General features: G+C 35.0%; 1 protein-coding gene across 1 annotated transcript in view; it reads right to left on the reverse strand.

The window, feature by feature from the left end:
- LOC101718799 (pre-mRNA processing factor 40A) overlaps positions 1-10,202 on the reverse strand; it is a 39,331-nt gene extending 29,129 nt beyond the window's left edge. Inside the window, 3 exon segments of the mRNA XM_087193313.1 lie at positions 657-687; positions 2,015-2,095; positions 8,175-10,202. Coding sequence (XP_087049439.1) covers positions 657-687; positions 2,015-2,095; positions 8,175-8,714 — 652 coding nt within the window. The 5' untranslated portion in view covers positions 8,715-10,202.
- Between the last annotated feature and the right edge of the window lie 6,162 nt (positions 10,203-16,364).

Consider the following 16,364-nt stretch of genomic DNA (forward strand, 5'->3'; position numbering starts at 1 on the left):
AAAAAGAAGATAGGACTTACAAGTGCCAATACTACAAGGGCCAATGAGGTAACATAAAAATGACTATTGGGCCGGGGATTTAGCTCAGTGGTTCCACTGCCTGCCTCGCAAGCACAAGGACCTAAGTTTGATCCCTGGTACCAAAAAAAACCCAAAAAACTAAGACTATCATGTAGATCACAACCCCAAGGATAGAGAACACTCCATATCTATTGTATGCAGCTGCTGCTGCCCTACTCCCATGTTTGCTGAGTAAAACTACAGAATAAGAGTTCATTTATTCTACAAATATTTTGAGTACCTACTATGTTGACAAGTCTAGTGTTAAAATACTGAACTTCAGATCATCTAACATTTCAACATAAATTCTATCTTTAAGTAAAATCTAGACTTTACATGTTTACAATAATTATAAAACTTAAAATCATTCTGGGAATTAAAACTTGTTTGCACAATAAATTTGGTCCAGAACTTCTGACCTAAATCTATGGTAATTTCTTAAGAATTCAACTGTAAATGCTTATGCCTGTTTCCCACTGCCAAAAAATGAAAAGACAGGAGGAACTGATCATAAAGTCCAAGAGACACTGCTTTTATTTCTCATTATAATATAGCTATAACTCTCCAAATGAAATCTACCAACATAGTATACATACCTGCTGCCACATCCATACTATTTACCCCTGGCTGTAAGAAGAAAATTGAAATTATTAATATCTACCTCATTAAAAAAATATATATAGGGGCCAGGGATTTAGCTCAGTGGTGTTGCCTCCTGCTGTGCAAGTGCAAGGACCCGAGTTCGATCCCCAGTACTAAAAAAAAAGTATATGTATAATATATATATATATATATATATATATATACATATACTGGTTTTTTTGTTGTTTTTTTTTGGTACCAGCGATCGAACTCCGGACCTGGCACTTGAGAGGCAGGCAGCAGAACTACTGAGCTAATGCCTGGCCCCCTAAACTATATTTTTATGTTACTAATAAAGCACAGAGAGGGCTGGGGATTTAGCTCAGTGGTTCCACCGCCTGCCTCACAAGCGCCAGGTCCCGAGTTTGATCCCCTGTACCAAAACAAACAAACAAATAAAGCATAGAGAATCAGTCCCTTCCTTCCATGTATAATCCTTAAACTACTGACTCAAACACTCTCTATAAAAGCTTTAGTGGTTTCATTCTTTGAGCTTGCTATAAGCACTTTGGTCTGTTATATGGTCATTAGGTATACACTTTTACTTAGAATTCTGAAACCCACAAAGCTCTTCAAACCAAGTTTTGCATGGCAACAAAGCTCATTATTGTAGCAAAACCTATTATGAATGAAATCAAACTGTTTACACTCTTTATCCCACCTCAGAGTATCTGTAAGTTTTACTATAGAAATATTAATACGTTAGAAACTAAAGGGCACTGCCCCAGACCCCACAGGAAATTTTTACATAACATATAGTATTGTAAATGTTACTTTCCGATTATCAGGATTTAAAAATATATATATACGCCTTAAGAATTTTGTATAAAACATTGCAAACTTACCACCCTAAGAGAGTATGTGATACCTGTTCAATAAAACCACTAGGTTATCAGGAAATAAAGAAGTTAAACTAATTTGAAAATTGTAGTAATTGATATAGTATCAACTATGCATTGTTACCCAACTGTGGCAGAAAGTCTGTTTAAATATTTTCAGCTGAAGTTTCAATGAAATTTGGACTGCAAATCAAATCTTCTGAATTGTAAATCTAGCATTAAATTACATTTTATCAATTTGTAATTAGCACTCATTAAACATTTAATCTTTAATACTGGGGAAAATGTAAATACCTATCATTTCAACTTACACAAACTAAATCCAAAAGTCCACTGTTATTCTCATATTGCATTACAATTCCCCAGAGCCACTTACAAGGCTAACATGACTGTCTATAAAGTATATGTATCATTTTATATATAAAAGTAATCAATCGAAACATCACAGAAAATAGTTGTTTTCACAAGATTACCGGTAAGGTAGGTTGCATGGAAGCCTGAGACATATGAGACATCATCATCCCAGGCATTACTGAAGACATCATTCCAGGCATCTAAAAAAGAAGTAAAAACAGATTACTATATAAGACCAGAGCACTTAATATAACTTTAAACTCTGTATAACTTAATAAAATCCACTGAAACTACATTGTGTGTATAGTATGCTTAGTAAGTGCTTGTTGAATGAAGTACTCTATCAGTGATCTATTTTAATGCTCATTTTATAGTGTGTATGTATAGAGAAAATTACCTTTAACAAGTAAATATAAAAGTATCAACTATTATTTCTAGCCTAAACTTAAGAATATTAATTTCACTTCAGTTTAAGTGAACATGAAGTATTTTTTCCCTTTTTGGAGGAAGAAAATCTAATAAAAGTTTTTCAGTATTGCTCTACTTTGATTTTTAGTACCCGTATTAAATAAAATATATAATAAACTGGTTCTTTTCAAAATCCTAGATCAAAAGTGCTTAAAATCTAAACAGGTGACTTAAAAAATATATAAGAAAACAAATGTTTTAATAATGAACCATCTGTCCACTCTCTTGTATAGGAAACTTTCAGCACATACATAAATTCTTAAAGATAACAGTGACAGCTCAGTTTATGAACATAATTTGTTCCATGATTTTGGAAAAGATGTCTCTGTGAGGGAAAAGATGGCTGCCGTCATGTTTGTCACCAGATGTAGAGTCTGCAAACAAAAGCATTCTTGAACCAAGGTACCACTGTATTTGAGAGTTCAATCTAGTTTATAAATGACCACCATTCAACTCTACTAATTGATCTTCTCTACATGAGTTAAAATCATGAAAATTAATTCAGGTTCTAAATGATATGACCCAATGTTGAATGACATTAGTTTAATGCCACATTACAATTTAGACTTTAATAGGAATATCAAAAGGATCTAAGGAATCCAAGAAGGGGACAAATTTACCTATGATAACCAAAGGTATTGGAACAAGGCAATCAGTTATTCAAATTTCAAATTAAACAATACAAGAAATAGGAACATAAAAGCAAAAGCACATTGATCAATAGAAACAAATTAAAGCTTGACAAAAACAATCATACTGAATAACTTGTCAAAGTCAATTCACAAACCCAAATGAGGCTAATGTATTCAGCAAAATGAATTAGCATGAAATTAATGGATTAAAAAACAATCAATTGAAGCCGGGTATTGTAACACATGCCTGTAATCTCAGCACTTGGGAGGCTGAGGCAGGATAACCACTAGAAGTTCAAGGCCAGCCTGGGCAAGTGAGTTCAAGACCAGCCTGAAGCACATAGCAAGCTCCTGTCCCAGCTGCACACCCCCCCCATCAAAACACAAAACAAAACAAAAAAACTCAATCAATTGTTTAAACATCATCAAACAACTTTTTGATAGAAACTGTGAATTGTGAATAGAATGTGGTGGCCTACCTGGAATATATGACCCCCCCCGCAAAAAAAAAGGGCACACAGGATTCAGCACTGACAAGTCTCCATAACAAGACTGAGATTAGAGAAATAACATTTATCCCAATGAAAAAGAATCAGGCCTGCTCCTAGCCCAGTACTTGCAAACCTTTTAGAGCTTTCAATGATACAAACAGCCGGCTGTGCCACACATGCCATAGGTTTGCAGCCACTATTGGCCCATGTACCCTCCAAACAAATAAATCCTCACAATTTCACATTAGGTTAAGGCAAAGCAAATCGAATCTGGACTTGTTATATGGGGAAAGCAATACAGAAGCATGGTGGACAACAGAAACCAACTGTTTCACAATGGCTTACATTTAAAATCCAAAGTACTACATCCTAAAGAATTCTAAGTTAATTTCAGAAATGAAAGTTTTAAAACCTAAGAGAAAAAAAAAGTAACTTTTCTCTGAAGAATGAAAAGGCATATTAAACAGCAGGGTAAAACAAAAACAAAACAAAACAAAACAACCTCCATGATGCAACATGCTACCAGTACTCTGAGCAAGAGAACCTAAGTTCTAGTGGAAATTTTCTCACTTTATAACAGATCAAATCTCATTTAAAAAATCAGCCACAAAACCCCTACATATAACAAGTTTATCAAACCAGGCCAATGAGACATTAAATGATTGAACATGCAGACTTTGAGAAAGTTGTCTCTTTCGTTGTCTTTCCCACAGCTCAAACTTTAAAACATCTTAAAAATTTTCCTCTACAGTGGAATTCATGGTATTGGTTATACAATGAGTTAACAGCAAGTGAAAAGCTATACTCTCCCTCAGTAATCCCTATAAATTTTGGAAGGTGGAGACTTATTAAGCTTGTTTTATGTGGCAAACTTATGTACGAAATTCTTAAAATATGCACCACCAAATATTCTAAAAGTAAATAGGTCATTAATAACAACGTTTAATCAAAACTGAGATGTTATGAACATGAAACCAGGAAACAAAAACATCAATATGCAAAATACTCTATCTCGTATAAAAATTGTACAAAATGACAAATTTAGACTGCCTGTAGAGGTTTGAGCATCACAGAAAGTGTAGTTTCCCAAAGCCTGAAAAATCTACTTTGTGGAACTACTGTAATAATTTCCTTGTATTTGCTCTAGGATACACAAAACATGGGGTTACATTTTACAGTCTTTGTCTTTGAAGTGGAATTCTTTCAGACAACTTGGGCTTACTTATACCAGTCGCCTGACAACACCAACAATTTTACACTGTTAAAATCTTTAAAGTTACCTATTCCTTTTTATATTAACACCACAGTAGTAATGGAATCTAGGCTATAAGCTCATGAGAGGAGCTGGTTTGTGGTTTAAATCCTCTAAGTGATTTGTCCTTCCCTCTTTCCAATAACCAAAGTTGATGTTCAAGTTACTCTGTTGTCCCTTTTTGCTTGGTAGGCATACCTTCTTACTTCACATGAAGAGTATAGAGCTTTTAGATATTTCAATATACCCTGTAGGGTCAAACTTTCTATTTAGGTTTCCTCCTCATTCTTAGGGACACATAACAATAGTGCCTCAGCACTAATAACAGATTAAAATTCAACTAAAATGGCATAATGGTTCAGAATTATTACAGGGAAGTATTCTTTTTTTAAATTTAGGTTTATTAGTACATTACAGGGGGCTGGTACATGTACATAATACATCTTTTGTTTTCTAGCCCCTTCCTTCCCTTATCTCTAGCTATGTGTCCCATTTATAAAGGATCTATCACCCAATTTCATATTATTCATCTTTTATGTGAGAATCCATGTGGTATTTGTGCTTGTGTCTGATTTATTAATTTTATAAACAACAGCACTTATAAGGCTACACAGTGGTAGTTTACAGCTTAATGTGAAGCATACTATAAAACTCAAAACACATCCTGCTTTATAAATTTCCATTAAACTACTTTGGCAAATATGTAAAGTGCTATAGAACTAGAGGTGAATCATTTGTACATACACTATACAAAACAATTTCTATGTATATTTCTATTTCCTAGTCATCAAGCCAATTATCAAGATTTTTTCAGAAGACTCATAAGTGTGAGGAAAACGAATGAGCAAAACCTAGGGGGTGCCATATAACTAGTTCAGTCACTAGCATTACAGAAAGTTAGACATTCATGACTATGTTTCACTTAAACTCTACATAGTTTTAAAATAAAAAATAAAAGGAACAGAAGTAAAAGCAGCATCAATGCTATGGCAGTAAAGTTGTACAAAACATAAACTTCATCAAATTTTACTATGATATGAAAAGAAAACATGAAGGTTTTCACAATTTCTCTTATTTACTAAAGTATTTCCTCCTTGAAAGAAATCATTCACAACCTGACCTATCTTTTGTCTAGCTTTATAGAGAATCACCTGAAAAGATACTGACTTAAATTTGGATGATTTTTTTATAAACCACTGTTGGTGAAAGCATGTAGTTTCAAGTTGATAACCTGAGTGCTTCATTCTTGCCTCTTTATTTGGCTCCTTTTAAATATGCTCACATCAAATTCTACAAGATACAGCCTAAGAAAGGTTGTTAAGTATTTAAAAGACAACTTTCTTACACACCACTAAGCTACTTTGAGTAAATCTAAAATAAGTGCAAAAAATTGTGATTAAGCTCAAAAACTGAATCTGTAAATGGAATATTCACCCCAAAGTAGGAAAATCATTTAATCTTTTTGCCTCTTTATCTAGGGTAATATAAATTCAATTTTTGATAAGACACATCTAGATAAAAGCTAGACAGTATCTGCACATAATGTCCTTGTGTGGAATAGAACCTTACTATTTTATGAGACACCTGCCATTATGGAGCAATATGGCAGGACATTTAGAAGAAATAAGGTATATACAGGATTCAGGAACCCACTGGGACTGTTGGAACATATTTTCCTTAGATAAGGGAAGACTGTATTGCTTCTGAGATCTGAGGAAGTTAATTAATTGCATAATCCTTTATTGCCATATAGAGAAGCAGCCCAACATAACAATTAAGTGCACTCTTGGGTCAGACTGTCAACTTAACCACTTACCAGGTATGCAATCTTGGGCTAATTTGACTTTGACCTCTCTGAACCTCAGGTTTCTCATCAATGGCAAAAACAGTACCCATCTGACAATGTTATTATAATGAATCAAATGGGATAGTACGTATATAAAGCACTCAGAACAAAGCTCAATAAATAATTTGACTTTGACCTCTCTGGACCTCAGTTTTCTCATCAATGGCAAAAATAGTACCCATCTGACAGTGTTATTATAGTGAATCAAATGGGATAGTACATATATAAAGCACTCAGAACAAAGCTCAATAAACAAGGTGATAGGGATAGTTATCCCTTAGTATTCATGGGGGATTGGTTCCAGGACCCCAGAGGACAGCAAAAATCCACAAATGTTCAAGTCTCTTATAAAACAGCGCAGTATTTTCATAGAACCTATGCATACCCTTAGGTAATTTTAAATTATCTCTAGATTACTAATAGTACCTAACACAATGTAAATAGGTACTATATTGTATGGTTTCAAATGTGATAAAAACATGTTTCTTACAGATGCAACCTGTTTTATTAAATAATTTTGACAGATGGTTGCTTGAGTTCATGGACTGAGAACCTGCAGATATGAAGGGCCAACTTAATCTTAACTATCATTGCTCTTCTTCAACTCATATAATGAAAGCAATTTCTACCTTGGCTATTTTCTCACTTATTCCTTATTTATCTCTCAGGCATTTCTCTCCTTTAAAAGGCATCTAGCAAACAGTATAATATCACTGTCAAAAGAAATCAATACCAGCCTAGGGATTTAGCTCAGTGGTGCCACCGCCTGCCTCGCAAGCACAAGGTCCTGAGTTCGATCCCTGGTACTAAAAAAAAAATCAATACATGCAATAAGTCAATCTCACATCAAATATCATATTTAGTGCTGGTTCTATAAGTCTGTACAATTCACTTAACTCTCTGGGCCTTGTTAGTAGTACATCCACCCTGCCAACCTACATTTTAGTCAGGAGGGTCTGATTTAATAGGGTACATGAATTTCTCAAAGTCTATATAAACATGGGGGCAGAATTATGATTCTTTTAAATAAAGAATACATAATACAAAAGCTCAGAAACAGAGCTATAAAAACGAACCAGTTATTTTATTTTTAAGAAGTTCTAAACATAACTGGGGATACATATAAATTGTAGCATTTCAAGTCACATAGTTGAAGACTTCAATATAGTACTTACACTAAAAATTCATCTAAGCCATCTTATTTAATATATCAAGGATACAAGACCATTATTACTATCCTCTTCCCCAAGTCCTTTAAGCTAGCTATATCTAGTCCTATGTAGCTATATCTCTAAGCTTTATTTCATTATGAGAAAAGGGTAATTTTCTATTATATTAAGTTACAGTCATGCTGCACTTAATGATGGAAGTTACTTTCTGATAAATATACCACATGATTTCATTGTTCTACAAGTATCAGTGTATTTACACAAACCTTGATGGTATAAGACAATCATTACACATGATCTTTGATATATCAAGAAATATGAGAGCTGCTGCTGGTACAGGTAACATAAAAACTATTTTACAGTAAATTTTTTTTGCAAATAGGAGTACATTCTAAAAAAGAATAGCATAGTAATAAATTACCAGCACAGTTCTTTCCTGTCTCTGGCTCCGTTTTTCATTGTGCCGCTTTCTCCGGGCCCACAGATCCCTTACCGAGGGCCGTCTCCTCGGGAAGCCGTCAGCAGAGACCCAAGAGCTGGAGCAGAGGCTTGAGCCGGACAATCTCTGCTCCCCGTCCCCGGGACCCCGCGGGGAAGGTTGGCTCTCCATTTCACTCACCATGAGGCCTCCACGCTCGGCTCCAGTCCCCGGCCTCATCGTAGGGCTCAGACTGCTTCGCCGGCAGTGGCAGTCACTGCCGCTACACCTACTAACAAGAAGCTATCTGAGTGACTGGCGCCCGATGCGGCTAAAGGTTAAAGGTTGCCCGGAGCTACGGGGCGGGTTCAGCGGGGCTAACAAGCTGACGGGCTTCCTCACTGTCCACTCAGCGTGCGTCGTCGACACGCAGTTCTGCGGTGATTCGCCCCCAGCCTCAGCCTCACTTGGGTCTCCTGCATGGAGGGGGACAGGGGGACGGAGGGAGTTTCTGCGCGGAGTCCTCGGCCGAAAAAACTCCATCAACTTTCCCCAGGGGAGGGAAGACCACCGGGTCCCAGCTTCCCGGGCTTACAGCCCCAGGAAAGAAACAAAGTGAGCATCTTTTAGAAACTTAAGTTTTCTCAGCATTTTTTGCAAAATATTCGTGAAATAAAAATTAATGCTTAGAAGCTGAAGTGGAAAATTAATATTTTACCCCTATTGCTACTGATAATCCAGAGAGTAATACTCATTACCTGTGATAATTCATTTTGTGTGTCAATATACTTCTACAAAAAACCCTCTTATTTTAGGTCAAACTGACACATCTTTCCCTTTTTAAAAAATCCTTTTGACCAAAATCTTGCTTCAAAATTTTTATTCTGCTATGTCTAAAATCTGTTTATGTCACTTCATACAGGCAAAAATTATGAAAAATAAGATAAAATATCTGTAGCTACCAATTCTGCACAATCTTTTAAAAATTTTATTAGTACATGTTTGCAGCACATGCAACTTACAGTCATCTTGGGGAGTAGGTACATACACACAATAACTGTATTATGTATAGCAAACATATACTAGTAAAAAAGAAAAATATCATTTAAATAAATAAGTGTAAATATAAAAAAAAATACCTTCTCTTTTTTTTTTTTTTAAAAAAAAGAGGCTTTGAAATCTAAATGTTAATTTAATGGTCCAAAATATAAACACAAATGATTAAAGGAGAGCTATGCGAAGACAAATGTACTAAAATGATAAAGGATCATGGGATGAAATTTAAAGGTAGTTTATTAGGACTCCTTTCAATACTTCATTCTTTTGAATTTTCTTTTTCAAGAGAGTAGCAGTTGGATTCTTGCAGTTCTAGTCTGTGACATTATTTGCATAAGGAATGATTCCCTTTAAATATTTGGGAAATCACCCAAATCAGTTATCCAGTCACATAAATAAGGTACTTTATGTGGAAAAATTATTGGGCTTTCTTGAATCTGAATGTAGATTCAGTCCATATATGAGTTTACAATATATATTCATTAATGAATTTGTCTGGTATATCATTAACCAGAGACTATCTTTTTCATAAACTTTCTTATTTGGAAATAATTATAAATTCACAAAATTGAAAAGATTATGTTTTAGTTGATTAAAATTTTGGGCTATTAAAAATTAAGGTGCTATGAACTATTGTGTACAACCTTGGGGGGGAGCATTTTTTAATCTTCCTAGGACAAATGTCTAGGATTAGCTGGATCATATGATAAATGTATTTAGTTTCTTAAAAATGATTTTAAAATCATAAAAAGCCTTAATGATTTCAAATATATTATCTGAACAAACTGGGAAAATCACAATGTAAATTAGGAAAGGTTTTGATAGATAATAAGATTGTCCTTGGAGATAAATAAAAACTACCTTAAATCTTAGATCACATGAATATGGATCCAAAGAAATTAACAGTGAAAAAATATGTAAAAATGAGTGTACCACAGAATACAATAAAAATAAACCTAAAATAGAGTAGATCATTAAAGCAAAAAAAAAAATTTAAAATTTAATAAAAATTTTAAAATTTCAGCAAGACTGATAAAAGATTTAAAAAGGAAATATAAATTATTAGTGAGAATATATACCACTATAAATTACATGGGTATTAAAATGATCATAAAGGATACTGTAAAGATTACACCACCAGTGTAGGTAAGGAGGAGATGATACAAGCAAGAGGTCCAGTTAATGGAAGAAACCATGTGGCCCAGCCCCAAATATAAGCTTGAGTCAGAGATGTTGTCTAATTTCAGAGGCCCTTTAGGTCAGTCCTGTAGAGGCATCTCACACTGTGCCTGACTAACTGGAATAAAAAACAACACTCTCTCTAGAAAGAGGCATAACCTGCCTCTCTCAGCAGTCAGAAGATCTAAGTCTTGATGATTCTGTAGAGTTACTTCAGCCAGAAAGTCTATCTGTTTCTATAAGATGAAAATGGAGTCAGCTATTTCCTTGAGGCTGTCAGAAAGATCTTGGAAGAGGGAGGGATAGTGGGTCAGGGAAGTAGTTAAACCTGCTATGCCAGTCCTTGCAGCAGCAGAGATGCCCATATTGACAAGGAGGGGCATTAAATGTATGGCTCTATGTTGTCAGACCTGCTCTCTAACAGCAACAGGCAGGCTCTGGTTTCCCAGGGCAATGTCTCTTTTTGGGTGAGGTAGGTCAGTGTGCAGGTGCTGGTTCAATTATGTTCAATTATGGAGGCACAGGTAGTTGGAAGTCCCACAAAGGATAAAGACACCTTGGCTGGGTAAGCAGAGTTGGTTGTGAATGTTAAAGAGGTGGGTAAACTCTTAGTTTTTGCTTTCCCAGATGTCTGCCAGGACAGAACCTGTTAGGAGCTGGAAGGGTCCCTAGTGGGGGATTTTATTGGTACCTATTGTCCTGTTTTCTGATTGAAGGAAGAATCTTTTGGTGTTTATTAGAAGCCATTGTGAGGAGTGGTTAAAGGTAACCAAGAGGAGGCAGTCAGAGCAAGTGTGAGATTCATAATGAGGGACCCATAGGTATATGGTCATTCATGAAAAATGGTGGTCTTTGAGAACCCTGACTATTTATTTAGCAGTGTTGTTGTCCTATCTTTGGGAGGGCCAGAAAAATGGACAAGTTGAGTGAATGGGGCATCCTGAGTAGCCTTGAGTAACCTGATAACTGTCATGGTCACCTGAGGCCAGTAACAGTAATGTGTAGTTACATTGATGGGGAATAGATGTCCTAGTGATATACCAGAGAACAGATTACCCTGAATGCAAATGGTGGCTTGGAGGTCTGAGTAGTATCAGTGGTTATGGGGCCATATGTGGCCTTAGTAGAGCTCTCATATGTAAAGGCATTACAGAAATGGAACTGGAGGACTTGTGCCACATGTCTTCACTGAAAGAGTTTGATTGAGTTCTAGTACTTCATTGTTTATTTTTTATCTAGTTTATCTATTTGTGACAGTGGGGTATTGAGGTCCCCCACTACTATTGTATTAGTGCTTATTTGATTTTTCATGTCCATTAGTATTTGTTTTATATAGTTGGATGCACTAGTGTTTGGTGCATATATATTAATGACTGTCATCTCTTCCTCTTGGATTGTGCCCTTCACAAGGATGTGGTACCCTTCTTTGTCTCTTTTAATCAATGTTGGTTTGAAATCCACTTGATCTGCAAAGAGGATAGCTACTCCTAATTTTGGGGGCCTTCCTGTCACATGGAATATTGTTTTCTATCCTTTAACTTCCAGTCTATGAGTTTCTGTTTGAATTAACTGTGTTTCTTGTATGCAGCATATTGTTGGATCTTGCTTCTTGACCCATTCTGCCAGTCTATTTCTTTTGTTTGGTGAATTGACACCATTAACTTTGATGCTTGTTACTGACATGTATTGACTTATCCTTGTCATGACTTTTTCTTTTTGTTGGCTCCTCCCTCTTTGCATTTAATGTCATGTCGTGACCAATGGATTCATTCTGCTAGGTGTCCGGGGCTTGTGATCTTCATTGTCTTTTCACAGGATATTGTTTAAAATTTTTTGGAGTGCTGGTGTGGTATTCATGAAGTTTCTAAACTCCTCTTTGTCATGAAAGTATCTTATTTCTCCATCTATTTTGAATGATAGTTTTGCAGGGTACCTCAATCTGGGTTGGAGGTTGTTTTCCTTATGGCTTGAAATACATCACTCTTTGTTCTTCTTGCCTTGTGGGTTTGTGCTTATAAATCTGCTGTGATTCTGATGGGCTTTCCTTTGTAAGTGATTTGCTTCTTTTCTCTAACTGCTTGTAGAATTTTGTTCTTTTGTTGGGTTTCTGTATTCTTAACTATTATATGCCTATGGGTAGATTTTTTTTTGATCAAGGCTAGTTGGAGTCCTATATGCCTCACTTATCTGTATGTCAAGTTCTTTTCCCCTGCTTGGGAAGTTTTCTGCCATTACTTCTGTGAACTTTTTTTATGTCGTCTGCACTCTCTCCTGTTTCTTCGTTGACTCCAATTAGTCTTATGTTGTTCTTCTTTGCATCTTCTATCAACTGCTGGATTGATTTCTCATGGTCCCTTACTATTTTTAAGAATTTTTTCTTTTCCTTATCACTAATTGCAATCCTATCTTCTATATCTGAAATTCTGTCCTCACATTGGCTCATTGTGCTATGTAACTTTCAATGGAGTTTTTAATCTCTTGGAAATCTGTTTGCAGGTGTTTTATGGATTCCCTTTGTTTCCTGTGTTGGGATTCCATCATGTTCCTCAGCTGCTCTACTTTTTTTAATCTTTGTCCACTCTAGATTTATTAATCACATCTTGTACTATGGGCACAATCTCTGCTGTTATCTGAGAAATTATTTCTGATTTCATTTTTCCCAGGTCCTCTTTTGTTTCCATTTCAGGGAGTCCAGGTGTTGAGTATCAAATTGTTCCATCTCATTTCCCTTTGGGGTTGCCTTAGGTGATCTGGTAGTTTTGTTTTGAGACTTATTTAGGTGTCTTCTAATTTCAACAGATGAAACCTGCTGTGCCTTTTGTTGAGGCAGCTTTTTGCTCATCCAGTGGTCTTGATTTCTCAGCATGCCACAGAACAGCCTTTACTCTGCTGCTCACCAGAACATCAATTCCTGGGTTCAGAGTGGTGGCCTTCTGGATCCCTGAGCTGACTTGTTGTCTGGATGGGCTTCTGGCTGAGGCCTGTGCACACTTGGGATGGTATCTAGGCATGCCTCTTGCTGGGGACCCTGTGTAGCTGTTGTCTGGGAGGGCCTTTGGCTCCGGGCTGATCACCCCAGTTCCTGTTGTTTGCACAGGCTTCTGACTAGGGTATCCATGCACTTATCAATGGTATCAAGGCAAGCCTCTGGATTTTGCCTGTGTGCCTGTGTAGCTCTTTTCCAGGTATGTCCTTAGCTATGGCTGATGCTATGGCAGGCCTCTGGCTGAAGCTTGTGCACTTGTGCAGCTCTTCTGTGGTCAGACCTTTGGCCTGGGCTGGTGTGCAGGAGCCTATGGGGTTGGGGTGAAGCCTTGGCTGGGATCTGTCTGCATCTGCGCTGGTCTGGGGCTCACAGCTGTTCCTTTGCATACTTACCAATGGAATGGCATGCCTCTGAGAATTTAAAATAATTATGATTAAGGTGTTAGGGTCAATGATTAATAAAGTAGACAGCATGAAAAAACAGACAGAAATGTAAACCAATTATTAAAATGGTGAAGAAAAAAGTATTAGGGATGACAAGAACTCCAACAGAAATGAAAATGCCTGTAATATTCTGGATCAGCAGGACATGGCTGGGAAAAATCATTAAAATGAGACTATGTCTAGAGATACTTCTAAAACTAGTAAAAAAAGTATAATAATGATAATGATGGTAATAATAATAATAAAAAAATAGAATATCTAAGAAATGTGGGGAAAACCACAAAAGGAGTAGTTAATATATAATGTGAATTCTGAAGGAAAAGAAAAGAGAAAGGAATAGAAATATTCAAAAATATATGTGAGGTTTTCCTGCAAATTAATGTTATATACCAAACCACAAATCTAGAATTTGTAGTGAACACTCTTTGAAGGAGAAATACAAATAATCAATCAATCAAACAATCAGTCACCAATCTAGACTTATCATATTCTAGAATTTTAAAAGAAAGGGAAACTGTTCAAGAAGCCTGAAGAAAAATCTAACTTTTCTTCTAGAGGAATATAGATGAGTTATCAAAAGTGAAAAAAATACAACTTTTTCAGGCAGATAGAAATTGAGGGAGTTTGTTGACAGTAGACCTTCTATGCAATCAAAGTTCAATTCTTTAGAAAGAAGAAAAATGATATAGGTTAGAAAGTTGGATTTCCATAAAGAAAGAGCATCAGACAAAGAATAAATGAAGGTTAAGTAAAACCTCATTTTTTGTATTCTTAATTGACCTAATAGGAAGTAGATTGTTCAAATAAGCACAATTTATTTGGTTAATATTTGTATATGTGTATATTAGACATATATGAATGAAATGAAAGACAACAATGATAAAAGGAATAAATGGAATTAAAGTTATGATTACTTTAATGATATCAGAAATTTATATCATCCAGAAAGTATTAGGTTGCTATATGAAGATAGACTTTGACTATCTACAAATAGATATTGCAAACTCTAGGGTAACGATTAAAAAAAAAAGTTGAAAGAGACACATAACTTTTATACACAAAGGAGAGAAAATGAAATCATATGGAATGCTCAATTAAAATGACAAAAGGTATAAAAAGATTGTAAAACAAAAATAAAAACAGAACAAGGGTAATAGAAAATATGTAATATCAAACATGTTAGATGTTAATTCTTATATCAATAATCATTCTAAATGTCAATCTAAATAAACCAATTAAAAGATTTTCATACAAATCACAAAACAAGATAGAACTATATGTTGTATCTTTAAATATAAAGAAACTCCCTTTAAATATAAAGCTATACTTGATTAAGTTAATGAAAGTCCCTTTAAATATAAAATTACATTTGATTAACAGTTAATGAATAGAGTTATACACCATATTGACACCAATCAAATGAAAGAAGGAGGAGCTACGTTAGTTTGTAACAGAGTAGACTTCAAAAAATGGAAGTATCAGTTGAAACGCAGCATTGTTTAACAATAAAGGAGTCATTTCTAAAAAAAACCAAAGCCTTAATGTGAATTCACCTAATAACAGAACACCAATATATATAAGTCAAAGCTGATAGAAATACAAGGATAAATAGAGAAATCCCACTTTTATAAAAGGAAATTTTATCATCTTTCTATCAGAACTGGACTGACAATTAGTAAGGGCATAAGGAACTCAATAGCACCTTAAAGCAACAGGATAGAATTGACATATGCAGGTTACATCACTCAAAAGCAGCAGAATACATGTTCTTCTCAATGTAACACAGAACATTACCAAGATAAACCACATTTGGGATATAAATACATCTTAACAAACTGACAAGAATGGTAGACTTAAACCTATATAATACACTGTATTCTCTCAGACTGTGATGGAATTAAAGTATCAATTAACAATAAAATATAGCTGGAAAATTTCAAAATGCTAGAAAATTTAATAAGATACTATTAAATAACATGTAGTTTAAAGGGAAAATCAAAAATAAATCTAGAATCTTTTTAGTTAAATTAAATCTAAAACAACAAAATTTGGCGGATGGAATATCAGTAATGTTTAGAAGAAAATTTATAACATTGGATAATATATCAGACAATAAGAAAAAATAAAAATAAGTAGTCTAAGATTCCTTAGGAAACTAAAAAAAGAAGAGTAAGTTAAATTCAAAGGAAGCAGAAGAAGTAATACAAATGGGAGCAGAAATCAATGAATTAAAATTGGAAAATCATTAGAGATAATTAATGAACATAAAACTTCATTCCTTGAAAATAGACACAGAATAATAAGCTTCTATGTAGGCTAAGAAGAAAAGAAAGATGACAAATATTATTAAGACAAGAAAAGAATGATGGGGCGTCACTATAGACCCCATGGATATTAAAATGAATAACATAGGGGTCTGAGGATGTAGTTCAGTGGTAGAGCACTTATCATAAGTCCTGAGACCAATCCCTGACATGGCAAAAAAGAAAAAAAATAACATTAATATCTTCATACTCAGGCCAGGGATTT

The sequence above is a fragment of the Heterocephalus glaber genome, unplaced genomic scaffold (assembly GCF_053883595.1).
Source record: "Heterocephalus glaber isolate CG9 unplaced genomic scaffold, H.glaber_assembly_v1.0 deba00001586, whole genome shotgun sequence".
Taxonomy (NCBI): Eukaryota; Metazoa; Chordata; class Mammalia; order Rodentia; family Bathyergidae; genus Heterocephalus; species Heterocephalus glaber.